Below are 26755 nucleotides of genomic sequence, written 5' to 3'. Positions count from 1 at the left end.
CAAGGGGCAACAGTAATGGGTGCCAAGTTTTTGATGCCAAGATCAGAAAAATAAGATTGGCCCATTCAGATCTTAATACCAGAGTCATAAAAGCAAGGTGGGCACCTTACATTCTTGACATCAGGGTCAGGAAAGTGAGCGTGGCACCTTAAAGTCTTGATGCCAAGGTTAGGCAAGCAAAGTTGGCACATTACTGTCTTAATGGCAGCTTTAGGAAAACGAGGTTGGCACCTTACAGTCTGGAAAGTGAGGTTGGTAACTTAAAGTTTTGATGCCAGTGTTAGGAAAACAAGGCAGGCATCTTACAGTCTCGAATACAAGGTCCTTAAAGCAAGGTTGGCACCTCAGAGTCTTGATGCCAGGATCCAAAAAAATAAGATGGTCTCATTACGCCCAGGTGAGGAAAGTGAGTCTTGGCAGCTCAGAGTTTCAATGCCAGGATCAGAAAAACACAGTTGGCACCTTCTTGTCTTGACCCGAGGGTCAGGAGAGTAAGGCTGGCACTAGAACATTGTGGCATTCAGTTGGGCACAGTGCCCAAGTGTGAACAAACAGCTAAATGTGGAGTTGTTTGTCACCCTGGGCACTGGAAGCGGCACAGGCCTGAAGTGGCCAGCGGGCCGCACCCCTCCACAGGTGCTGAGGCTGTTTGCCCAGGGAGCCGTTGGGCAAAGTCCACGCGGGCCTCCGCACCTGCTCTCTGTTTGCCCAGGCACACAAACAAGCCGGAGCTTCTTATCTAAGAGATTGGTGGGGAAACAAAGCGAAGCGGGCGCAGCGACCCCTGATCTGCAGGGCGCCAGTCTGCGGGGGCGGCTCCTCAAACAGGATGTGTGGCGCGGCCTGCGCCCATCACTCACCTCGCCATCCTTGCCCCTCTTTTGACTGGAAGAGCCCACGATGAGCGAGCAGTTGTCATCGGTGCTATGGCACCGGCCAAGATTAGAGTGCAAGGAGAGGAGCGGGCACAGAAGGGGGGACCTTGGGCACCTCACTAAATTTTAAATGGCCGGTACCAGGGACGCCACCCATTCAGGCTTCACCCACCTGCAGAAGCCTACGGGACATGCAGAGGAGGGCATGGGGGGTGTGTGCCCAGGCCCTAGAGACGAGAGTTTGACTGAAGACGACTGGCGTAGTTGGCAGGATCTCCTCAGCGTAGTTTATGGTGCTGGACTGGCTGTTTGCGGCTGCCCATGTCTGTCACACAGAATTTGGTGCCACCAGTGGGCACATGGCTACCTGTCGGTCCTGAATATGCCAACCCGGGGCATGCCCAGAGCTCATCAGAGGTCTTTGATATAGCGCCTTTCATGGCTGGCGTCACCCGACTTCAGCTGGCGCCTCCTGCCTGCGCCCTGGGCGCCTCGTCAACCCCAGATGAGCGCTAATCTGACACACGAGTGACAAGCCCAAGAAACCCCAGGGAGAAAAGAAACGGCGCAGTTAAAAGGTCGGCCCCCCGATTACGGCGGGCGCTTTCTGACTGACAGCCAAGCAGCGCAGGTATGTGGCGGAGAACAATACGCCGTCTGTGTGCGGCGGGCGCGGCTCCCCTTTGGCGGGGCAGGCAGGCAGGCAGGCAGGCAGGACGGGACTCGCCTTGGCGCTCAATGGGGCGCCTCAGAGCCTCAGGTTCTGGTGAACGTTTCCCCTGTGCCATGCAGGAGTACCACCGCATGCACACGCTGCTGACCAGTATGTGTAAGCCGAGGACCCCACCTGGCGTGTCCCGCAGTTATTTAGTACCAACCGGGTCCTCACTGGCCTGGCTGGGCAGAGGTGCCAAACACCTAACTGGCATGTGGTAACTGACCCCAAACAGTCAAGGGAAACGTGTGGTGGAGCGGCTGCCAAACATCAATGAGGAGCCGGAAAGCTGTCAGTGTGCCCACTCCATGCCCCTCAGCTCTACAGACGTGCCCACCGTGCCACATGTCTAAATAAAACGCTAAGTGCCCACAGGATCCCTTGCCGAGTTGCTCTCCCCTGCGTGAACTGCTGCCACATATGGCTGCAGAGTGGTGCCCCCCGGCTGTTGACACGATGCCACTCATCTTGGATGAAGAAACTCGACACTCCTGACATTTGACTTTCACTCCAAACAAAACATGACCCGTGAGCGGCTGGCAGGTCCCCGGAATGCGGCCTCTCGAGAGCGGGCAGGGGGCCGCCTGTCATCACAAAGTCATAACGCGGGACCCCTGAGTGACCGCCAGCTAATTGACTTTGACCCCTGGTGAAGCAAATCAAAGCTGAGAAGGAGCGAGCCGAGGCACTGCAGCATGCCAGTTAATGGGGCACCTTTCAGCAGACGGAACTCGGCTGGTGCCATGCAGCCACTCCTTGGTAAGGATAGCGGTCAATGTGGAGCCAGAGTGCCATTGTGCCAAGTTCCCCTGGCCTACTTATGAGTGTCTGAATTGGCACTGCCCAGCTTGTTCACCAACACAAAGCAAGTGAACTGAGGTGGTAGGTGGCACAGCTGTACCAAACCACTCACCACCTGGCAGAGGTGTTGTCATTTGGTTTGGGGATTTCTCTGGTGGGCTACAAACTGAGTTTATGCCCTCTGCCCAAACGTAAGCTGGGACAGTTGATCAGTCAGTCAATCAAGACGCTTAAGGCAGAGCGCCCTCTTCTGGAGCTTTGGAGTTGGTGGGCAAACTACACAAGCAGAATGAGCATGGGGGGCCCAACTGTGAGCGTGTGTGTTAAACCCTCAGTGCTCGGAGTGTGTGGGCGAGCAAAGGACACCCCCATTTCCTCCTCCTTGATCCCTTCCGTCACATCACGGCTCCAGCGTGCCCAGCGGTTGCCCACATCCCATGGAAATTAAATCAAGAATGGAGCAGAAAAGTGGGATTGTTTGGAGAGAGAAATTCCTGCCGCTAAATCAGAACTCATGTGGTCGGGTGGGGGTATGGGACCACTGGCAGCGCCACCACAAATGCCCCTTTACACGCACATGAACCAAAAGGCTCTGCTAACCTGGCATAGCTTTTCACCCGACTCATTGGCCCCTGGTGGCTGGATGCATGTGTGACACGGGCAGAGTACTTTGTGACCCCACAAGTGAAAGGGCACTGCCCACCCATGCCCATCCATAGTCACATCCCCAACTAAGCTTCTAAAGTATCAGATACAGAGGGCACGAGTCAGGTGCCCATGTGTGTGCCACATTTCTCTGTGGCAGACAGCAGGTGCATCCTTGAAGTCCAAAGGAAGACCTGAAATGGACATTTGACTCCATCTTGTGACCACCTGCATGAAGTGCGATGTGAAAGGTGGGCTTGAAGAGGCAGCTGGCAGCCACCAAGGCGCCGTGTACCTCGCACTTCAACTGGGTGACACCCCCTGTCATGGGCCACTTAACTGGCTCCCTATTGGTGGCAATGCCAATCTCTGGTGCCAGTCTCTGCACTTTACATAATGCGGCCAGTCTTCAGAAGCTGCAGTCCATGTGCCCATGAAGGGCCAATAAGAACACACAGTGAAAGGCGCTATATAACTCACCTGTCGCTCAAATCCCCAGCCAACCATCAGTTGGCACAGATTGATGATCCACCGCCGTCTCATAAACCGCAAACAGTACTGCCACTCCCTGTGCTCAGCGACTTCTGGAGAAGGTGCCAATCAAACCAGGCCAAGTGCCCCTGGGTCACAACACGGTGCTCTTCACAGTGGGAGGCAAGCTGCCAGAATATTGTTAACATTGGCTAGGGGGCACATAAGCCCTTGGTCCAAATTGCCAAAGAATTGATGCCAGTCTGCGTTCAACAAGTATGTTGAGGTCCCTAAGTGGTGTGGAGAGGCTGTGTGCAGAAGTGGCCTGTGCCCCCTGTGCCCCTATCTGTGCGGGAACCTCACTTGCGACTGTGATATGGGAGATATGCCACCATACAATGGGGGCACTGGACCCACCATTGCACACTGGCACCAGTTTGACATGAATCATATGGCATCCCCGGGAGCCCCTGAAGATGACAGTCATCGCCAGTAGGTGGCACCATTGAGGGTCAGGGGGTTGCATTTCCGTGGTTCCAAATGTCCACTCCAGATCTTGCCTGCTTGTGCCCTTCAACCCTGGCACTCACTTGTGGAAGGTACACCCTCATCTCTTCCTCAATGCAGCTGCTGCTGTGCCTGGGCACCTATGCCAGCAAGGCTCCAGTCAAGCCAGGCCTTTTTCAGAGCCACTCCTTGCACTTTCTAATTACCCGCTGGAGCTGCCAGGAACACATCGCTGCAGAACCACAGGAAGGCAGGTGGGTGGCCAAGCAGGCGGGCACACACCCCATCTCTCAGTCCTCCTCCACTTTGACTGGGCAAACCTTCCTTGCATTTTCTTTTCGCTCGTCACTTCTTGAGTCCAAACACTAAACTAGCTAGGGGCACCCTCCCCAAAATGGCCTGACGGGCACCGCCCAGTTTGTGCCACATCTAATCTGGGTAAGGAGCTCCCTTTTGCCAAATCAAAGTTCAACCATTATGAGGCCTGGCAGCTTGACGTGCCTTCTGGAAGAGGATGGCATGAGGGTGCAGCCCCTCACTTACACCCACCAGTCAAGGCTGAAAATGAAAGCCCGACCACATTCTGCACACCCTTAACTGAAATGTGTGTTTTGAGTGGGCAACTGGTGAGCAACTAGAAGAACTGACTGGCACTGCCAAGCCAATCACCAGCCATGCACTCACCTCATCAGTGCCCACTCATTCATCCGCTCTTCTCCAGGTCCCTGGGGTGGGCACAGTGTTCAGGTATTGTGGCATAAGCAGAGCAGTAACAATGCATGGGGGGCACCATGCTGGGTACAGCTCTCCATTTGATTTACCTGGCACTGCCAAAGGCAATGCTACCAGTCAGTTAGGGGCACACTTAGAAAGTCAACAAGCAAGGTGGCACTCTGCCCACAAGAGAGGTGAAGGCTAATGCCACACAAAGCCCCTTTCAGCAGCACTTCCGCTTGTTCAAGTCCTGGTATGGCAGAGTGTGGACAGGCGACACACCATAAGGCGGGCGGGCACAGCTTTCTGTGAGAAAAACAGCCCTGGGAAAGAAAGGCTGGCACACTGCCCTGGGCACTGCAGTCAGCTTTTTCACAAGTGGGCAGACAGGAGCCATTGTCCAGTCAACCATCTTCTCCAGTTTTCACTGCACCTCTTTCTGTTGCCAATGGGATATGAGCGGGCACCACAGCCAAAGGGAAAGTGACAGTTACTGGGCATGGACATAAAAAGGCCAGGGCACCTGTACCCAATCAATGAGCAGCTCAGAAGTGACCCAGGAGGATGCCGCCCAAGGTGCCATTTACAGGGGTCAAGCATGAGCTGGCAGACCTCCCAGGATGGAGAACAGGTGTTGGAGGGTGGCACAGTGGCCACCATGATGTGGGCAAATACCCTCAGTGTGCCCACCAGGCCAAGCGAGAACTTTCACTATGCTAACCGTAATGATTTGGCACACTTAAGAGATGTGTGCCCAGCTACCTTCATATTAGTTGGATGGCACACTCCCCTCAGGCTGGCCCAATGTTTTCATTTCTGTGCCCACCCTCTCCTCCACAGAAATCAAGTGCTGGCACCACATCAAATGCCACATGGACTCGGGTTTAATGTCACAGACCCCACCCTGTTCAAGCCCAGCCCACACCCCCTGGCATAAGAACGGGCGCCCACCCCCCACACACACAGGCACAGCCAGTGTTCTGCGTATCGTTTTTAATTGGCACGAGTGTTAGCAGCAACACTTGCAGAAATATTTTAATTGGTCCAGTAAAAAAATCTTTAAGTATTTTTAATTCATAATTTCCTCTTCTGTATAATCTATATTTAGTAGGGGGGTCCACGCAGGACCCTCGACGGGCAAAGACATTAACTTAACACGTATTCACATTTAAAAAAAAAAAAAAAAATACAAAAGGAAGCCCCCCACAGCGACACGTGTGGCACCCAAGTGTACCCAATGGGCGCTGCCACCAGGTTGAATGACACATGCTGCCCAAGTGTACCTGCCAGGTTCGGTGACAAGTGCCATCCAAACATGCCCACCAGGTCTGGCGAAAGGTGTGCCACCCAAGTGTACCCACTGGGCACCTCATCACGTGCCGCCGGTCGGGTTTTGTTTCTTTTTACAAAAAGTCAATAAATTAACATGCTACCTCGTCCCTGAAAGCAATGCGCCAACGCGGTGGCAGTGGCAAAACAAAACAAAAAAAAAAAAGGAAACCCAAAGTGGTGGCAGTTTACAAAAACAGGGCGTCGCCTTCCCTCCTTACAAAAAAATAATTTCATGTAAATATAATAATAATAATAATAATATATAATATTTATACATATCTGAGATATTTACACATAACTCGACGAGGTCCCCCCGCCGTCCATCCAATGTGGACTAAAGTCAGTCTGTGGCTCGCCAGGCCAACGAGACGGGCACCCTGAGCCGCCTGCCTCCGTGTCCGTGGCAAGAAACGTTGCGCTCGCTGCCCGCTGGCACAAGCAGCGGCGGCCCTCCTCTCATGTCTTTAGACTCCCGTTGATGTGCTTAAACTTAGGAAGACAGGGCTCATCGGGCAGGGGGTCGTCCGAGAACACCGAGTCGTCGCCCGACGAGCAGGAGCTGCGGGTGTCGGGCAGGCTGGGCGAGTACCGCTCGGCCGGGGCACACAGGTCCAGGTACTCCTGCAGTGCAAGCAGACGTTTAGACACGGGCATAAGCAGTCACTTGCACGCGGGCACAGCGGGTAGGTACCACACTCACCTCATTGGTCGTTAGGGTAAGAATTCGGTCCAAGTCCTCGACCAGCTGCTTGAAGGTGGGCCGCTGAGAGGAGATGGCATGCCAGCAGTCGCGCATCATCATGTACCTGAGGACAAGAAGAGGTGCAGTCAGCAAGCGAGGGGGCACCTGCCCACGCTCTGGGGTCTGGGCAATACTCACAGCTCGTTGGTGCAGTTGCCCGGCTTGTCCATCCGGTGCCCTTCTTTCAAGAGCTTGAAAAGTTCCTCCACAGGAATGCCCGGGTACGGTGAGCCACCCAACGTGAAGATCTCCCACATCAGCACACCAAAGGACCACCTGTTAGAGCGGACCACGGGAGACAGGGGGCAACGGTGAGAATTGGATGGCACACAGGAAAAAAAAACCCCACAGAGCAAGGTGATGGTGGCACCCACTGTAACGGGTATTATATAAAGCGAGACCTCGGTGCCCCTCCACTACTTACACGTCACTCTGGTGCGTGTACACCCGGTCAAAGAGCGCCTCTGGTGCCATCCACTTGACAGGAAGCCGACCCTGCAAGACAAGACCCCCATGAGCACATCGGCCATCCACAAGAGTGCTGCGTGCCCCTCGAGTCGACACTCACGTTGGTCGTCTTCTTGTAATAATCGATGTTGTTGACGTCTCTGGCCAGCCCAAAGTCGGCGATCTTCATCACGTTGTTCTCCGTCACCAACACGTTTCTGGCCGCCAGGTCTCGATGAATGCACTGAGGGGAGAAGAGCAGAGCTGGGGTCACACCCTGGCCCACCAGGAGCGGGCACTCACACCCAACACACCACCCACCTTCTGGGATGCCAGGTACTCCATGCCCCTTGCCACCTGGTAAGTGCAGGACACCAGGTCCTTGAAGGTCAGCTGCTCGTTGGGCACCCTGGTGATGTCGTACGAGTACTCCATGCCAGGCGGGCGTCTGGCACGGAGGTACTCCCGCAAGTTTCCCTTGGAGGCGTATTCCACGATGACGTAGAGCGGGCCTGCCACGTGAGGACAAAGGAGTGAAGTCAAGCCCACCATTCACGGCGCCACCCAATTTGGGCATTTCGTCAGGTACCACCCCACCACCTACCATCCTGGGTGCAGGCGCCCAGAAGATTGATGATGTTTTTGTGCTTCCCGATCATCTTCATCATTTCCATTTCCGATACCAGATCAGACAGGTCCTTCTCGGTGCCATCGTCTGAAAGGACAACACAGTGAGGGGTCAGAGGGCCCGGGGTGAGTGCGGCCAGCGTCCGCTTGTGCCACCCACTCACCTTTGAGCATTTTCACTGCCACCGTGATGGCCTCCTTGGGTTTGTCCTTGTCAATCCCCAGAGCTTCTGCCATGACCACCTGTCCAAAGCAGCCTTCTCCGAGGGGCTTGCCCAAAGTCAGCCTGCAAGAGAAAATGGGAGGCATCAGTGGGATGTTGGCAGCCCCCCAGTCAGTGAGAACATTCCCACATCTCGTGTCAGCTGGGCATTGCCCACTGGATGCCACCAGGTACAAAGTTCAAACTGCGCGCAGGCCCGACCCGGCAGCTTCCCTTCTGCGCTCACAGCCCCCCGCTGGGCAGCTTCACTGTGTGCCAGTCAAGTCATCGTACGAGGAGCGCTCATTAATTCCGCGGGACGTGTGAAGACATCTGCTCTAATCAGGCTGCACGAGCAGAACAATCGGGCCAGTGTGCCGCGGGACGGCTCCAGGCTGTGCCCTGCATCTCAATGGCAGCCTTTCAGCCGCCGATACGGCTAATTGGGCTTTTCTTTTCTCTGCTTGTTCACACTTCACAATTTTCCACATTAGCAGGCTGGCAATGCCATCCGCGAGTGCAGAGCGCCAAGCTGCTAGAAAAAAGGCTTTTGAAAAGGGAACTGCAAAGTGAGCTGGTGAGCCTGTGAACGCGCTGCCCTCGAAGACGTCCCCACGGCTCGCCTGCTGGGCACAGGTCACGACCGGCGGGCATCCGCAGCCACTGTCTCGGATTAGCGCTAATATCTCGCGCCTACAAAAGAAGACCGAATCTGATGAGAGAAGTCGCAAAATCAACCGGAATGTTCAAGAAAACTCTAGAAAGAAAAAAGCAAACGATTTAAATCGGTGAAGTGGTCATGTCGATCGCAAGCTAAGCGAAGGTAAGGTACACGCCCAGAGGGCGGCGCCTGAGTGACGAAGGCTCCGCCCAGAGGCCGGCGCGTGAGTGACGAAGAATCCGCCCAGAGGCCGGCGCGTGAGTGACGAAGGCTCCGCCCAGAGGCCGGCGCGTGAGTGACGAAGGCTCCGCCCAGAGGCCTCTGTGTCGGATAAGCGTGAATACATCGCTCTAACAAGAAAACTCCGATACTGAGCGCGATGGCGGAAGTCGCAAAATCAACCGGAATGTTCAAGCAAATTAATTATATATATATATATATATATATATATATATATATATATATATATATATATATATATAAATAAACGATCTAAATCCGTTAAAGCAGCTCCTCCTGACAAGCGGACAGACAGACAGACAGACAGACATTGGCTTTTCTATATAGAGACGGTGCCTTTCTCGTCTGACACTGTCCTGCATTTCTATGTTCGTATCTACACCTAATATAGCGCCTTTTATTTTCTGAAGTGCATTTCCTATCAGTCCATTACATGATGCTCTTTATTTCCAGTCGCAGTATAAATGGTGTGTTTCACACAGTGACTTTTCTGTCTGTCCCACTGTATGTAGTGCCTTTTACTTCTAATGCCACGTAGAATATAAATACCCAAAGGACTATGAGAGAACGCCATTCACCTCTCCTTATTCATCTATGTTATATAGCGCCTTTCCTTTGTATCTATTAAACTGCCCTCTTGCTTCTAACTAGAAATGAAAGGTCTCTACTCTATCCATTTGTCCCCCTTTGTTTTTTCCAGTGACTTTCCCCTCCTACGTACTACAGAATGCCACTCATTTCCTGTCATACAGAGGTGTTCAATATAGCGCCTTTCCGATCTTGTCACACCCATCTGTCCCACTTTCTCTGACACACTCCCCTCTATATAGCGCTTTTAATTTGTTTCTACAGCTGTACATTAGTGTTTTTCCTCTCGTCCCACTTTATTTTATAGCGCCTTTCCCATTTCTCACATACATGTATCTGTCTATCCGTTTAGCTTTTCATGTCTGTTGCACTACGTGAATGCCCCATGTCGCCCCCCCTCACCTACTTCTGCCCCTTCATAGTTGGCATGACACTCCCCTATCTATCTCCACGTTAACCGGACACCCACCCACAGCACACAGTGGCACTCCAGCCCCGACTGTCGTAACTTACTTGTCTCTCCCAAACTCCCAGCGGGGGTCCTCAGGAAGGTCGTACTCGGGCACTCCGGCCAGCATGGGCACATCAACGGCTGACGAGAGCCGGGTGGTGATTCGTACCAGAGGTGTGCTGGAGCTCATGGAGGAACTGGAGTCGGCCGACACCTGTGCAGGGACCAGAGAGAAGCACACTGATCATCGTCGAAGGGTGGCACGCACGCTGCCACTGCCAACTGAGCCCTGTCTGCACCTGGAAAGACGTCAGGAAAGCCTCCGTGCCAAGCGAGTGCTTCACGCTCACCCGGGCCAACACAAACTCACACATGCTGCTTGGTAGGGACATGCAGTGGGCACAAGCCTCACCCTCACACACCATGCCAAGTTCAAGGTTGTGTGCCACTTTCACTCTCGCAATCTGTACAGCACTCACCTGTTGGTGCCTCCGTTGACCTGCATGTTGGAGGAGTCGGGACATCACAAGCCCCCCACCCATAAGAACTGTAGAGCTGTGGGGGGCATCGACTGATCAGCAGCCAAGGCACTGGGCTTGAGTGGACAGTGATGATGGGCAGCCAGGCACATGGCAGGGCAGAGGGCAGCCTTTGGGAGCCTAAGGTGTAGGGCACCTGTGTCACATGAGTGACTGTCATGCCATCTGGGCACAAGTACGGTGATCACGTTGCTCTAAATCCTGGTGGCATCAAGTGTCACAGAACTTGACTCAACAGGTGCAGGGGTGAAGTCAGTGGAGACCGCGCCACGGCTCTGACAGCCCAAGTGAAGGGGTCCTGGGAGGATAGGAAGCCCAGGGTAAAGGAGTTGGCACCCTTGGTTTTCCTCAGATGTCAGGTACTTTAGTCACATGGGGGAAAATGCCCAGATGTAGGAGCTATGCCAGGAGATGCAGTGGTACGGCTCATGGCACAAGGTTGACCCAGTGTGTGTGAGAAGTGCCCATGTTCAATAAGGGTGTAGCTGTAGTGGGGATGGTGAGGAATGGTTGAGGGAGGATGCCACCCTCGGCTCAAGAGACGTGCTGTGGAAGTCTTAGATGAAGAGTACTTGTGTCACATAAGGGGTGGACCCAGGTGGGCACCAGTTGGAGTGCACCAGGTCCTGCGGTAGGATCACGTAACTGTGGCACCAGGTGTAGGGGTCACGTCGCTGGACACCATGGTACACACAATGCCATTAATGTGCCAAGTATCGGGGACTGTGGTTGTGTGGATAGTACTGAAGTGCAAATGGGCACCCGAGGAGATGGGGGCATTCTCAGTTCAGGGGTCAGTACTCGTGTCACATGAGCGAAGTAACTGGGGGGCACTAGCACAGCACTCAGGGAACTTTATGTCCTGGAGGTGCTAAAAACGACGTGACTGGGCACATCAGGGGCGAGGTCACAGGAGTGGGTACAGTGGTATGATCATGTGACTAGCGTCCCAAGTAACTGGGGCCTGAGTGGACAGTAGTGATGTGCAGCTGGTGAGCATGGGGTGGTTGGGGCATCTGGAGGCGTCCGGTGTTTGGGTACTTTGGTCACCGAGGGATGGACCCCCGGGAGGCACTAGTGCCAACACGTGTAGTGATCTGGAAGTGCTAAGGGTCATGTGAACAGACACATCAGATGTCGGGCACACGTCGATGGGTTAGAGTGGTGCCAGTCAAGCCAGCAGGGTCTCGGGTACTCTGTAGAAGGGTAAACGGGCACACGGCTCGGTTTAAAGGGTCTGCCTCTCTGGAAGGCTCAGGTGTGCGGTATGGGCCTGGGGGAGCACTAGCGTGGTGATGAGGTGACGTGCCATCGTGTCAGGCGCCAGATCTAGCTCATGTGTAAGGGGCTTTGAACTCTTTATCTACTTTCTGTTACCTGTCTGCGGAGGGGGATCTGCTTGGTGAGCTTGTGGACCGCCGGCTGGCTGCTGAAGTCCGACTTCTTGTTGGAGCTCCTCATGCGGCAGACGATCACCGTGACGACCATGCAGGCGATGAGGAAGACTCCGATGCAGTAGATGGCGATCTCCACGTAGTCGGGGGAGGTCAGCCTCTCCTTGCTCTCATTCTGAGGCACTGCAGCACAGAGCAGAGTTGAAGGGGGGGTATTGGGGGGGGGTTCAGGGTTAGAAGTTTAAAACAATCCGAGACGGCACAGCAAAGCCCCCCCCTCTTAAGTTACACACACAAGACGCTGGCGGAGCCCATCATTCCGCTGCGGAGCCACAAATATGAAGCGCCATTCTTGTGGTGGGCTGCGCGACTGGCGTTAGGAGGAAGCACATATTTATTCAAATGCTCAGCGGATTGAATTACAAAGCAGTAAACGCCAAAAAAAAAAAACTTTCCTTCTATTTTCACATGGATGGCGTCCAAATCAAGCAGCCCAATACCCCCACCCCCAACGCTGGCACCGGCACAAGTCAAACATGGCCGCCCAGGACTGACTGGGGGAGACCTCGGTGTCCCATCAGGCCCGCGCATTCATCATCTGCTTGAGGCCTTACCCAAGTGGTGCCACCGTCCATGTGACAGAGCACCCAGAGTGGCCCGGGCACGAGAGTAAGCGCCAGTACCCCAAGGGCACCTCCGACAGGTACGGCGCTCCCAGGAGGAGGATTAGGCAGGACTGCCACACAGAAAGCTGCACAAGTCGAGCGAGCGGGATCAGCGCTCCCCTGGGAATCGCCGAGGTGGGCGTTCCTTGGCTGAAGCGCCGATAATTGAGAAAGCCCGACCCGTGCGAGGATGCAGTGGGCAGCCCTTCTGTGCAAGCCAGCAATTATCAGGTGGATAAGCACACTTTGAATGAAATGGCACCGACCCAAAGCTCAAGCAAGCGCCAATGAAGGAGATGTGGAGTTCAAAGCGTCCACACACACGCACACGCATGCAGCAGAGCACAAAGGAGACGCGGATTTGTGAAACAGACACCACGAGCGAGCGAGCGAGCGAACGGGCTCACGCCAACCTGAGGAACGGGCACTCGCTCACGTGCATACGCCAGTTCCTGGTGGCACGAGCCTGCCGCCCCCTCGCCACCCCCAACCCCCAGATCACAAAAAGAGCAGCAGGAAATCCCAGCGGAAGTTATGTACCTGGCAGAACGGTCAACCATGCAGTGTGATAGGAGATCCCAATAGAATTACCCGCCAAGCACGTATACTCCCCAGCGTCCTCGAAAGTGACATTGGGCAGATAGAGAAGCTCAATCTCTTTGTCCGTGGTGTTAACCCCGGCCGTCTAGAAAAAAACAGGGAGGAGAACAAGAGGGAAGACAAGCAGAGAGAGTCGTGAGACCAGGGGTCTGGTGGGAGACACGCCTGCTAAGGGCGCCTCCTGGCACGCTGCCCCCTATCCACAGGGGGCTCCTTTTCTTCTTCTGCCCCCATCCCGGCTTCTCTGAGGAGAAAGAAGGGAGAGCCGACACCCGTCACCACATGCAGAGAGTCAATCAGTCGACATGGAGGAATCCGCGCACGACCCTCACAGCCGCCCGCCGGATTCTTCCATGGCCAGTTGGCATGACAACAGGAAGCTCCAGGAGTCCCAAAGCACCAAAGAGCAGTCCAGTCGGCCCGCCTGCGTTAACCAGACACCAGCAAAGGTTGGACCGCCATGGAGGGCGAGGGGGTCCGCGGCACAAGTTTGTTCTTTACCTGCGAGGACCGTGAGCCAGGCAGACTGGTTGGCCTCCCCGATATAATTGGAGACCTTACAAATATACTCTCCTGCGTCCGCCTCGGTCACATTGCTTAATGTCAGCCGTTCCACATTGGAACTATTAATTCCTGAATGCTAGAAACAGAATCAATGACAAAGGACAAGAGCGGGTTAAAGGGGGCCAGAATGACAACACAAAAAAAAAAAAAAAAAATGAAAATGAACACACATTCGGTGTACACCCCCCACCCCCTCGGGCAGAGGTCCAATATGTGGCATCCCTGGGCGAGTGCCCGTCAAGTGGCCCCCTGATGACAGTGACAAGCTCCCACATGCCACGGGGCCAAGGGCATGGTGGTGGCCGGGCAGCGAGTGACCGCTTTAAAACAGCAAGTCTCACCTTGAGCACGTGCACGTAGGGCTGCCCATCGGCCCCGTAGCGGCTCCCGTTCTTCTCGATGTGCTTGAGCCACTGGATGTGCGGCTGGGCATCGCTGTACACCTTACACATGAACTGGGCCTCCTCGCCCACGTACACCGTGGTGTTGGCTGGCAGGCCGGCCTGCAGGATGGGCCGATGAGGGGAGCGCTCTGCAAGACAAGAAAGGCCGAGTTAGGGTTGCTTGGCGCCGCCAGCCCCCCAATTCTGACAGAAGCTCTAAGGTGAGCTAATGAGTTGCCCGCACGGGAAACGGCAAGTCGAGTTTATTTGGCGGCTTTGCTTCAAAATGCATTTCTAAACAACCCTGGACCTTGAACAATGGGGGCTTTCAGACCCCGCCGTGTTTTGTGTCGGCAAGATTGACGTCACCTCGGCTGGGCACCAAACAAACAAGAGTGTGCGGCTAAGCGCACAGGGTACAAGGTACAGCAGCGGGCGGCAGACACTGAAGTCATTCTCCACAGGCAGCGAGGAATTGGGTGGGGAGGTTACTGGGAGACCCCCACGCTCCTCTTTGGGTTGTCCCATCTGAATGCTGTCAAAGATGAATGAAGTTCTGACAAGAGCAGCAGAGGTCAGCCACGTCTGCCCTCCTACTGTTCCTAAAACAACAAGGGAGTCAAGACCCCCAAAGGAGGGGGAGTGACTTCTACCATTTGTGTCACCCACCCTCCTCCTCCAATACCCCATAAGCTTAATGGCAAAGCACCCTGGCACCCTACAGACCTCAGAGGACATATGAGAGGGGCATCTGCCAGCCTCGGATACATTAGGGCCAGAAACAGAGATGGAGAAGCCCACCTTGAGAGCGAAGATGCACGAGTGTGAGGCGAGACCCCCTCCGCCAGCCCTTACACTAATGCTATTGTGTGTGCGCCTGAAGCTGCTGTGGGGGAGGTGAGGAGACTTTAGTGGAGTTAAAGAGTTACCAGGACGTTTGGGGGCCGCAGCCAATCAGCAGCGAGACTGAGGGGAGGGGGCTCTGCCTGCCGTCTCTCTTTTTCTTTATAAAGCGAGTCACTTTGACACCCCTCATCCAGTCATGCTGGGGCCTCACAGGCCTCCGAGGGAACCTGCTTCAGCTCACTGTCACATCAGATTAACCTCGGCTGGCGCTGCGGAGCAGGGGGCTCACGTTACGCTCCTGCCAGATGCCGCGCAAACTTCCACAACACTCGGCCCCCGGCTTTGGGGCATCTTCTTAGTAAAAATACAGCTTTCTTTTTTCATTTTTGCTGCCGATCTGTGCCCTCACTGCCCAAAACATAAGACGCCTCCAGCAGTGGAGGGTCCAAGAGCAGCAGCAGGCAGGTGGGGGTCCGTCCGGCACGCATTGCACACTTCAGATTTTCCAATGAGAAAAACGGGCACGGCAACTGGCCAATTTACATTATGCCTAACGGCCTATCAGTGCCATCTTACATAAGCGTCAAGGAGTGGGCGTGGCCTAACTGCCAGGCAGCCCTGTGCCAGGATCTCGTCAGTCGACCAGGACGAGCTGACAGATGGAATCTTTAACTTTAAAGTGCTGCTGCTGCTCAGCTGTGATGTTATCGGCATGTAAACAAGCAGGCGATTCACCGCAACACTTCACGGCCAGTGAGACGGCGGGCACGCCAGGTGGGTGCTTGGGGTGAACGTGGAGCACGGCTGCTGGCTTTGACTGGATAGAAACGGGAGGGGCACCGTAGAGGACGTTCATCTGATTGGGGCTCTTCATATTGATCATATAGCGCCTTTCCTGTCTAACTTACACGGTTCTATTCTTGCATTTGTCTGTTTATAAACACGCACGTGAACACGCGCACACGTGAACACACACACGTGAACACACACACGTGAACACACACACGTGAACACACATTAGTGCCTGTCCATTAGTCTCTCTCACTATTACAGTGTTACATCTCTCTATCTAAATTATGTAGTGCCAATCTAACCACAAACATCTGTAGTGAAGCATGTGTCTGTTATATGGCACTGGGTACGGGATTTGTAAAAGCCTGGTTGATGCTGGTGATGTGCCATCTACTGGACAGACAGACAGACGCCGTGCCCCTTTACTAAGCTGCACTCTCGTGTCTCTCTCTGTATTTAAGACACTGGGCCTGTCCTGCGTGTCAATCTCATTACACAGCGCCACAAGTTTCCCCGTCTATCCCCTGATCTGATTTATAGAGTGGCATTCCCAGGTATGTGCCACACAGTGCGCCTCTGCTGCTGGTCCTTCTCTGTCCTTTATAAAGCCTCGTCCCTTTCAGTCTGTGTCCCCTGTAGTGTCTCTCCTGTCGTCCACCATTAATCTGCTATACAGCGCCTTTCACTTCTAAGTTTGATAGAGCCACTCTCATCAGCATCTCTCATTTATATAGTGCCTTCCTCTGGTTTACCCATTATATACCAGCCTTCCTATGTACTTTATATTGTGCCACGTTTGTCAGTCTCTGCACCTTTACTGCGCCTTTCCCATTTATCCGTCACGCGTCTTTACTTTATTATATAGTGTCTTTCCTATCCAGCTACTCGGTATTTAATGCTACCCTTCACCAACTCTCTATGTGAGATCCAGAGCCAGTCTAACATACACAGCACTTTCACAAGCTGCTTGTTATATAGCGCCTTTCCTATCTCATTTCTGCAGTAGTACTCTAAACAGAAAGAGAGACGAGGGAGAAGTCGTCTCTGTGGTGTCTGGAGGACCTTCTGTTGCGGAGTGACACGGCGCCTCCCTTGCTCTGCTCTTCCTTTCTACTATATAGCGCCTTTCACATCAGACAGTGTTATGCCCGCCTCTCTTTATTTAACATATCTACTCGCCCCATCTGACTCGTACAGTGCAGCTTCTATCCGTTATATAGTGCCCTTCACACCAGACAGCGCCACTCTAATACATTAGTACCCTTCCCATCTGACCTGTAACTTCTATCCGTTATATAGTGCCTTTCCCCTTTCAGTATACAACGCCTTGACAGTTTTATTGACCGCTCTAATTTTTATGTTATATAGTGCCTTTCACGCCCCTCTTTCGAAACTTCTCATTATGATGGTGCTGGAGGGTGGAAACGTGTTGCATTCTTGTCGGGCACACAAGTACAAAAATGTCAGTGTGCTGGCTACGTGTGAAAGTATTCAGACGACTACATGCCCATCTGTGACCCACACACACTTGGCAAGCCTTTGCCCAGCGGAGTGGGTGCCTCCCCCAAGCACCAGTTGCAAGGCTGAAGAGAACGCCCAACCTTGTGCCCGTCAGTTAGACCCTCAGACACAAGAAAGTGCAGTCAAGTCAGTCAGCATTCGCCACACTTACCAACAACATCCAGGTGGTAGGTGTGGTTGATGGAGCCGTACTCGTTCTGCACGATGCACGTGTAGTTGCCCTTGTCTGATGGGACGACGCTCTCCATGATCAGACTCCAGTGCTGGGGTCTCACCTGTGAGAATGCAAACATTACGTTAGTGGGAGGGGAGTGGGAAGCCCAGTGGGCACCGGGCCCTTATGCCACCGACACAAGTAAGCAGTGATAATTCTGTTGGTTAGGCTGACAGAGGGGGCAAGATCTCAGCCCCAGAGTGCCCATGTCAGCTCAGTAGATTCGGCCCAGTCATGCAGGGTGGGTTTGGTAATAAGCTGCCTTGTGCTCAGGGGGTCCACATTAGCCCACTGGCCTGCTCTTCCTGCCATGGCACGAGTGAAAGAAAAACAGTTTACTCAGCTCGACATTCACAGCCAGCCAAAGTGCGATGTTGACTCTGTGATTTCATGCAGAAGAAAGAAGCGATTGTTGTGCCCGCCGATGACTGCAGGGCAGGCGGAATATTCTGGAGGTGGGACACTTCACTCACTCACTCTCTCTCTCTCTCTCGCTCGGCCGCCCTTCCTCCTCCTCCTCCTTCCCAGCAGTCACAGACGAGTGGAAGCCAACAGCCACTTTTACCCCAAGCCCACCCAGACCCCCTAACCTACCTTGTATCCACCAATGCGATGCTCCTGCTTGAACTCCCGGCCATTTTTAAGCCACCGAAGCCCAGGAGTCGGATACCCACCTGCTGCGCACCGAAACTTGACGGTGTTGGCAGCAGGGACAGCATGCAGCTTCTTCTCCATCTTCTCAGGCTGCGTCCAGTAGGGGGCTCCTGCTTCAAAAAACAAAAAAAAAAAAAAAAAGATTGGGCATTCGTTACAGTGCCACCCGTGTGAGGCCTGCCGCTACGGACCAGACGGCTAACACACTGGTGGGCTCGCGTCAGCAGCCGATGGGGTCTGTGACATGGCTGCACTTCAGGGACCAAGAAGATGGCCAACTAGCGTGCCAGGTCAAGCAACTCTTCTTGGAGGGCAACACGGAACCCCCCCATAGCTTTATTTTGAAGAAAGGGGGTGCGAGGGTGCAGTTCGGCTCCACACCCCGACTATCAACAGCGCAACCGAGATGAGCCGGGCAGGAAGGCTGGCAAGGGCACACACTGTACACCCAGACAAGGGTGGGTACATAAGGGGCTCAAACCAACCAAATAAAGAGTGCAGTGCAAAAAGGGCACCAATTAACCTCAAAGTCAAACGTGAACGTGGGGCTTAGAAACATAAAACGAGGTTAAACATCACGTAGGAGGTGGTCCTTTAAAACCCCCTAGCCCCGGTGCCCCCCTTTAAAACTAATTGGGATCTGGCAGCACAGAGAGAGACGCCCATAAACGGGCGCAGACCATCTTCTGATCTGCTCGTGTCCTTGGTGCCCATCCCTCCTCCAGACTCCTGCTGCCACTCCTGTGCCTTATGGGGGAGTCCCCTGGACTAATCTTGTTGCTCCTGCTCACCCACAGCCCCCTCGAGTGCCAGGCACACATTCACATCCATTTTCGTCCTCCTCACCCTTCTCTTCGTGCCACCTTTCCTCGCTCTCTGCTTTCCCTGTCTGTTTAACTGGGTGCCGGTGCCACCCGCCACCCCACCTGCCCGATATGCCCACCTCAGCACACGTGTGCAGCGCCATCAGCCAAGCACCCCAAGTAACCACCATGTGAAACAAACTCAAAACACCCGCGAGCTGCCTGGCACACGGTTATCTATGTAAAAAGTGCCCTGCGCCAAGAACCACTCATCACAGGGGGATCAAATAATGAGGTGCCACAGGGCACAGTGGGACCTGCTGTGAGAACAAGACAGTCAGAAGGGGGCACAACCTGGGATGGGAATCAACATCTGTGGGGTTAGACGAAGCACCGCCAACCTCGCCATCCGCTCAGCCACAGGTATGTGGAGCACACCCTGCAGCCCTGGCAAAGGTGGGGGGCACGAGCCAATAGCGGGCATCTGATGAGGAGCAGCAACTTGAGGTTAAATGAAAAACAAACGACTCGTCATTGGTGGTCGGTTTGGGGGCCAAGAAAACAAACCCTCCCGTCGAGCACGTGATATAGTGCCTTTCATCGCTATTGTAATGCTTTCTGCAGCCCCTTCAGTTACTAGTCACGTGTCTATTGTTTTAAATACTGTAGCGCCTTTCACATCCATCTGTCACTGCCTATCATGGCCCTGCAGACTGGCGACACCCAGCTTGATGGCTGGGCATACAAGTAACAATCGCACTGCGTTATATAGCGCCTTCGATCTCTACGTATCGTTTGGGGAGGGCCACGTCTCCTGTGCGCCCATCTGCTGCTCATGGCACAGGATGGTGCTGGTCAGACACACAGCTAAGAATTTCACCGCACTCTCCGACATGACTGTCATCAATCTGTTATATAGCGCCTTTCATTTATATCTGTTATAAAGAGAAATGAAAGGCACTATATAGAACACAGATAGACAGTAGCCATGAGGGTGCAGTGAAAGCCAAACCAGAATGCCAAGCATTGCCACTCTCTGGTGCCATGACAAGCAGGCGGGTATGAAAGGCACCGTATATGTCATAGACAGAAATGCAGGGCACGATATACAACAGACATTTAGTTTCTATCCTTCGGTTAGGTGGTGCCTTGCATTTCTGCCCATTACTGTATATAGCGCCTTTCTCTTCGATTTCCACATACACTGCATATACACAGCCCATCAATCAGTTAGCCGTGGCACTGGGGCACAGCAGACTGTTAGTCAGCCGTACTACAAAGGGATAAACCTCTGCCACCCAGGGGCTCGTCTGCTGGCAGCACATTTCCCTTCAGGTTTGATGTTGTGCCTTTCATTTCTACCTTTGTGTCCGTCGTGTCACCAGTGAGGGACAATATGGGAAATGCGCTATATAAATAAAATGGATGATGATGATGAAGCATTAGGGTTGCTCAAGGGGCACAACTCCACTACTGCCAGGGTTCATTTCTGCTCAACCATGTCTTATATAGCGCCTTTCATATTTATCAGTTTGACCTATCCAGTATATAGCGCCTTTCATTCCTATGTATCCATTTTATATAGCGCCTTTCATCTCTATTTATATATGCATGCTTTTCCTCTCGGTTTACTGTGGTGCCAGAGTGTGCCACCCTTTGCCATACACAGGACATGCATGACTCCACTACCTCTTTTGCCACCTCACCCTCCCTGTTGCCCATTTCTAATCAATTCTGATTAAACCAGTAACTTGAAGCATCACACCCGACCACAAGCTGCCCAGGATGAGGATGTGCCATGCAGCTGCAGGTCTCACTGCCACTAACGGAGCAGGCAGTGTGCCCAGGTACCCGACACCACCAAGTTAGTCAAGCCAAGGAGCCACCCCAATGTGGCACTGACCAGGCACAATGCCACTGCCACTCCTGAACAAACGTAAGCAGCTGCGGCACCTTGGCAGACAAAGTCAAAAGCAGGCTGACAGGCCATCCCCTCTATGAGACACAAATCGCCAGCCTGCTTGCTACCCGATTATTGCCAACCACCCACCAACACTTACTGCTCTGCTGCTGGTCACTGGCGACATCCTCTGGCCTGTCCAAGTCATCATCCTCGTCCCCGGATGAGCTGGCATCTGCCAAGGGGACACAGACAGGTAGGGGTGAGGCTCTCGCTGCGGGCACACTGTGGCCCTGCCCCTCAGACAGATGCTGTCACTCACCTGTGACGTTGACAATGAAGTAGAGCACAGCCAGTGGTCTCACCGTGCTACACGCGTACAGGCCCGAGTCCGTGGGCGAAGCATCGCCAATCTGCAAGGAGCTGTCCGTGATGGCCGTCCTGTTGTTAGGCTTTACGGGGGACCCGTCCTTGGTCCACACGACGGTGCCAGGCTCCGACAGCTGGCAGTCCAATTTCAGTGTTTCTCCCGAGTGGAAGGAGTGAACTACTGGCTGTGAAATCTGGAATTTGGTCAAGGAGTCTGTGAAGAAGGCGCAGAGAAAAATATAAATAAATAAAGAGGGGTGAGACCCCCGGGAGTCCCGATGGCGAGATGCCAACTTCGCTCACTTACCCAGAACATCCAACTGACAGGTGTGGTTGATGGAGCCAAACTCATTATGGACGATGCAGGTGTACATCCCTGAGTCCGACGGGACCACCCGCTCCAGGACGAGGGTCCAGTGCTGAGGCCTCACCTGTGGAAAGCAGGCAGAGCACTAAAGCAGCCACGTTCATGCCATCTGCACAGCACATACCAGGGGGACAAAAGCCAGGAACAAGAAGGAGCCGCGGCGGCCGTTATTGACAAGCACGACCGACTCTGTTAATGGCAGACGGAAATGTCTTTGACGCCCCTCGGCCCCCCACCAAAAGCGGCGGGCGAATTTCACAAGGCACCGAAAGCCAAAACAAACAGCACGGCCCGTCCAATAAACACATCTGCACTCCGCGTGGCTTTCATCTCGCAAGTGTGCTGACGTCGGCTAACAGGCAGCGGTGGGCCGGGCGCGGAGATACCCAAAGCGGGGGGAGTCGCGCTGCCTCACTTCACCTTCGCCTTCCCAAAAATGCAAAGGAAAACCACCCAAAAGACCCTGCGAGACCACCATGGACCTGAGCACGCTAAACAAATGGCACCCCAAAAGACACGTCTGCCATCGAGGGGCAGGCCAACAGCACCCAGGAAATGCCAGGTAGGAACAGTAGGGGGCACTGCTGCTTCCTGCTATCGGAATGGGATACAAGCTGCTGCTCGTCAAGCCTGGGTGGCAGGCTGCTTACCCACACTGCTCAGCGGGCAGCCAGAGGAGCAAAGGTCAACGCGCGCGCTCAGTCAGTGAACCACCGCTAGTTAAAGCAAGACCACCAAGGTCAGGGGCCGATAAACATGACATCGGTGTAGAGCCTGGCAAAACACTGAGAGACTTTGAAAAAGAGTTGGGAGAACAAAAGCACTGCATGCCAGTCAACACGGCGGGCACAGTGAGCAGGCATTCAGGTTCAATGCCCACTCCGTTTCCTACGCAGCACGATGATACCACGCAGGTGAGGAGAAGTCAACTGAACACAAAACACAAAGGCGACGCGGAATGAAATCATGAAACGGAGCAAGGCATGCTGGGAACTGCGTCTGGGTGAGGGGGGCACTTGTGTCCAGGGGGTCGCCGAGAGTGGCTGCCAAGTGACAGCAAGGGAAGAACTTCAGTGTGGCACGTGACAATGGCGACACTGCAGTAGAACACATCTAACTCATTACGTTATATAGCGCCTTTCACAGCTTTCTATTACAGAGCACCCATTTATACAAGTCTGCCATCTCACAGTGGCACAAGCAAGGCTTGTTAAGCCCTCTAAATAGTGTCCACCATTCCATTGCCACTCATGGCTATCCATTACAAGGTGCCAATCATAGCTGCCTGGCACACAATGCCAGTCACGGCTGTCTGTCTATTACAAAGTGCCTTTCACATCTAGCTCTGTGGTACAGTGTATAGCGCCTTGCTTATCGGGCGATCATGACATAAGCAGCCAGATGTTCAGGTGAGTGCCCAGCTACCAACGAGGTGCAGATTAAAACACCCATGATGCACCGGACAAGACCCAAGATATAGCGCCTTTCATTACCATCGTGTCATTCCTACATCTACCTACCTACCTGGGCAGTGACATTCAAGTGACTCTGGTGACTCTTCCTGTGAAGTCAGGAGGAGGATCGGGAGGTCACTTTAAAGGGGTGTGTGGCACAAAAGGATGAGAGTCCTGGTGCCCCCTGTTTGCTAGCCAGTGACCCGAGATGAAGACTGAACTTCAACATGTGGGTCACTTCAGAGGGTCCTTGGGGGGCCACTGGTCTGACGCTGTGTCCTTCGTGGAGTCCCGAGCGAGGCACGTGAGGGAGCGTCAGTTGAGCCACTATGGCAATGTGGCGTCATTACCTGAGGGCGATGGACCATGCCAAGGGGTTGCCCATGTAACACCTGGTTGTGACAGACAGAGGGTCATTCCCGGAGGGTGGGACAGGATCGCCTGTATGCCAGGGGGGTCCCCGAACGGTGTTGTCGTATGGTAGGTGTGGCAATGCGCTGTGCCAGTGCAGGCTCCTTAACTTGACGCGACTACCTGGCCATCCATACCCACTCGACTCTACCACATTCAGTGCCCTGGCACAGCCGTCTGTCTTCACGGTACGATAAACACGTTCAGAAGTTTGTTTTCAGGTAAAGATGGTAAACTTTTCAAAGCCTGGTGGTTTAACCAAGGATGGCGACATGTGGGTGGCAGGACTTGACCGCGCCTGAAGGTGCCTTTTGACGTCCACATTGCAGTCTGCCATCTTGTCCTGTCGCACTGACTCTATATAGCGCCCGTCTTCATTATGTTCTTCCACTCACTGACTAACTAAGGTGGCGGCTCACTGGACTCGGACCCCCGCAGAGCGCCTCTGTAAGAGATGCTGGCCCGCCTGTTCTACCGCCTGCTGGAAGGGTTAATAAGGCGGGGGGGTTAGCCTGCAGCCCCCCCACCACAACTCAAGTGAAAACAGTTTACTGAGCCGGGGTCTCGAGTGCTCGGCCTTCATCTTCACAGCCAGCCAGCCAGCCAGGCAGCCAAACTGCAATGTTGACTCAGTGATTTCACGCAGAAGAAAAAAGAAAGAAAGAAAGAAAGAAAGAAAGAAAGAAAAGAAAGAAAGAAAGAAAGAAGCGATTGTTTCATGCGATGACCTGAGGGCAGGCAGAAATATTCAGGAGGGGGGACACCCACCCCCCCTGCGCCCCCCTCCTCCTCCTCCTCTGGCAGGGGTGGGTGTGGCCAGGCTACTTTCAGTCCCAGAAGCCCCCCACCTCCCCGCTCCTCACCTTGTATCCCCCGTCGCGATGCTCCAGCTTGAAGTCCTGGCTGTTTTTAAGCCAGCGGATTGCGGGGGTCGGATGCCCGCCGGCCACACAGCGTAACCTGACGGAGGAGGCGGCCGGGACGGAGCGCAGCTTCTCCATCTTCTCCGGGTGCTTCCAGTAGGGGGCTTCTGCTGCAAGAGAAAGAGAGAGAAAGACTGGCATGAGGGGGCTGCCTCCATCTTTCCCCATCCTGCACCATTCTAAGAGGCCCACTCAGCGAGACTGGCAGTGTTACAAATGCCACATCGGCCCCTGGATGTTCGAGGGATACCCACTAAAGGAGGGCTTCTCCCATTGGGTGGTCAGTGCCCAGCCAGTGTGACAGTCACCACCGTTCTGTACTTGAGACTGATGGCCGGAAGACAACATCTGAAATGATGTGAAACAGGACTGGCACAGCAGCATGAGGGCAGGGCCTGCCTAACGGGGTCTATCATGCCACCAACAATCTGGCACCCACCACATCTGCTTCCTGCATAACTGGAATGGGAATCTGTGATTTGTGACAACTGTGACACCACTGGCAGCAGAAGGCACGAAGAGCGCCACCAGACACATGTCAACAGGGGAAGCGGAGCCGAGACATGGCACTAAGAAAGGGCAACAAATGAAGAAAAAAGGAAGAAGGTGGCTGTGTGTGTGACAAAAAATAAAAGTGATGTGGCAGAGCGGGCGGCGGGCGCCAGCGTCACATCATACCAGGCTCACGGCTTGAATCCGAATTTCGAGTTTTCCAGCAAAAGAAAAGAAAAGAAAAAAAAAAACACCTAATTTGACAAGGTGGGCCGACAGGCCTTTCCAGTTTCACTCTCGTCCTCGGCTCTGCAAGAAATGTCACAGTCGGGCCCCAGCTGTCCCCACCCCAGCTGTCCGGGATGCCTCAGTCTGTGCGTTTGGGGGGCTTTACTGGCTCTGCGGGGCCTACAGTGGAATGGACATTTGGGACGTTAAGCCCACCTCCCCACTCAGCCTGGCATCCCCTACCCCTATAAAACACCACGGGGGGCACAAGTCGAGCTGCTCCCGTCACTCCTCCCTCCCTCCCTCCGCGCTACACACCTTTGCCAAAGGCTGCGCTCACAATTCCCAGCATACCTGAAGAAAACGATCCGACACGCCTCGAGAGCGACTGGAAATGAAATGTCACCGAGCAGGGCGCCCGAGTTGGCAGACGGGTCAAGTGCTGCACGCCCACCAAGAGAAACGTCAAGTGCTGGGCACCCGGGGGGCTACACATCGCCCTAGAAGGCATCTATTTGGGCACATCAGCCAAAGACAGCAGATCCGGGGATGCCAAGTGTCACTCGACAGGGCGGCTACGCTGGAATGTCAATCAAATGCACCACACCCAGTGGGCAACACGTGGCTTGAAATGCTGCTCTGGTGGGTATCTACTTGGGCACACAAGCGAAACACGGCGCACCCAGCAGGCAATACGCGGCTAAAACGGGGACGTAAAATCGGCGACCCCCATATAGAGCCGAGGACGGGTCACCCACTGGGCGGGAGTGTACCACGAACTATGAAATCTGGAATTGGGTGGTGGAGTTTGTGAGGCAGGCCTAGAGTGGGCAAACCCAGGGGGTCGTGCAGGACAAGGGGGGTGACAAACTGCACAGGCGGAAGCCCCCACAGGTTATTGTGGCCCAACAGTGGGACGTACTGAGGTGCTCAGCATGGGGCAGGGAAGTGGAGCCCAGCAGAAGCTTCCAAGTGTCATGTCAGACGTCACTCACCAGGGTGGCACGCTGGCCAGATGCTGTGTAACCCCCGTGGGCCAGGCAGACAGGTCTTAAATGCGGCTCAGCATGGCACACCCAAAGCCCTCACCCCCCTTCTCCTGCCACTACTTACTGGTCTGGTGCCGGTCACCGATGATGTCCTCTGACCTGTCCAAGTCATCGTCCTCGTCCCCAGATGACATAGAATCTGCAAGGAAGAACACGGGGCAGCAGTGAAGAGCAGGCGGGACGCAGTAGGGGGTAGAGGGTCTCGGCCTGGGACATGTGACCCACTCACCTGTGACATTGACAATGAAGTAGAGCGTGTCGGGGCCGAGGGGCCGCACTGTGCTGCACGCGTACAGGCCCGAGTCCAGGGGCGAAGCATCGTTAATCTGCAAGAGCCTCTCAAAAATGAACGTCCTATTGTTGGGCACCAGTGCATAGCCATCCTTGGTCCATATAAGGCTGCCAGGCTCCAAGAGGGGGCACCGCAGCTTCAACTGGTCTCCCACAGGGAAGGAGCGCACCACCGGCTGTGTGATTTGGAATTGGACTGGCGAATCTGTGAGGCCCAGAGATGGCATTTGGAGGGAGAGGAAGAGGAGGGAGACACAGATGTCAGGTCAGAAACTGCA

The 26755-nt window shown here is 54.1% G+C and overlaps 1 protein-coding gene across 9 annotated transcripts in view; it reads right to left on the bottom strand.

Moving 5' to 3' along the window:
- Nucleotides 1-5706: 5706 nt before the first annotated feature.
- fgfr2 (fibroblast growth factor receptor 2) overlaps nucleotides 5707-26755 on the bottom strand; it is a 30251-nt gene continuing 9202 nt past the window's right edge. The window contains exons 3-22 of one of the 9 annotated variants that reach the window (XM_039743562.1): nucleotides 26416-26682; nucleotides 26251-26325; nucleotides 24358-24527; nucleotides 21570-21693; nucleotides 21216-21476; nucleotides 21054-21128; nucleotides 18131-18303; nucleotides 17474-17597; nucleotides 14122-14312; nucleotides 13718-13856; nucleotides 11929-12134; nucleotides 10081-10232; nucleotides 8041-8162; nucleotides 7854-7964; nucleotides 7571-7761; nucleotides 7371-7493; nucleotides 7227-7297; nucleotides 6941-7078; nucleotides 6761-6866; nucleotides 5707-6681 (exon numbers count right to left, since the gene is read on the bottom strand). In XM_039743562.1, coding sequence (XP_039599496.1) covers nucleotides 6517-6681; nucleotides 6761-6866; nucleotides 6941-7078; nucleotides 7227-7297; nucleotides 7371-7493; nucleotides 7571-7761; nucleotides 7854-7964; nucleotides 8041-8162; nucleotides 10081-10232; nucleotides 11929-12134; nucleotides 13718-13856; nucleotides 14122-14312; nucleotides 17474-17597; nucleotides 18131-18303; nucleotides 21054-21128; nucleotides 21216-21476; nucleotides 21570-21693; nucleotides 24358-24527; nucleotides 26251-26325; nucleotides 26416-26682 — 2984 coding nt within the window. In that variant the 3' untranslated portion in view covers nucleotides 5707-6516. Of the gene's footprint in view, nucleotides 6682-6760; nucleotides 6867-6940; nucleotides 7079-7226; nucleotides 7298-7370; nucleotides 7494-7570; nucleotides 7762-7853; nucleotides 7965-8040; nucleotides 8163-10080; nucleotides 10233-11928; nucleotides 12135-13156; nucleotides 13302-13717; nucleotides 13857-14121; nucleotides 14313-17473; nucleotides 17598-18130; nucleotides 18304-21053; nucleotides 21129-21215; nucleotides 21477-21569; nucleotides 21694-24357; nucleotides 24528-26250; nucleotides 26326-26415; nucleotides 26683-26755 lie in introns of all 9 variants that reach the window. The other 8 variants (XM_039743580.1, XM_039743571.1, XM_039743543.1 and 5 more) reach the window with 8 other exon arrangements.

Source organism: Polypterus senegalus, chromosome 1, assembly GCF_016835505.1.
Source record: "Polypterus senegalus isolate Bchr_013 chromosome 1, ASM1683550v1, whole genome shotgun sequence".
NCBI classification, from domain to species: Eukaryota; Metazoa; Chordata; class Cladistia; order Polypteriformes; family Polypteridae; genus Polypterus; species Polypterus senegalus.
This window is presented reverse-complemented; position numbering and strand designations above follow the sequence as displayed.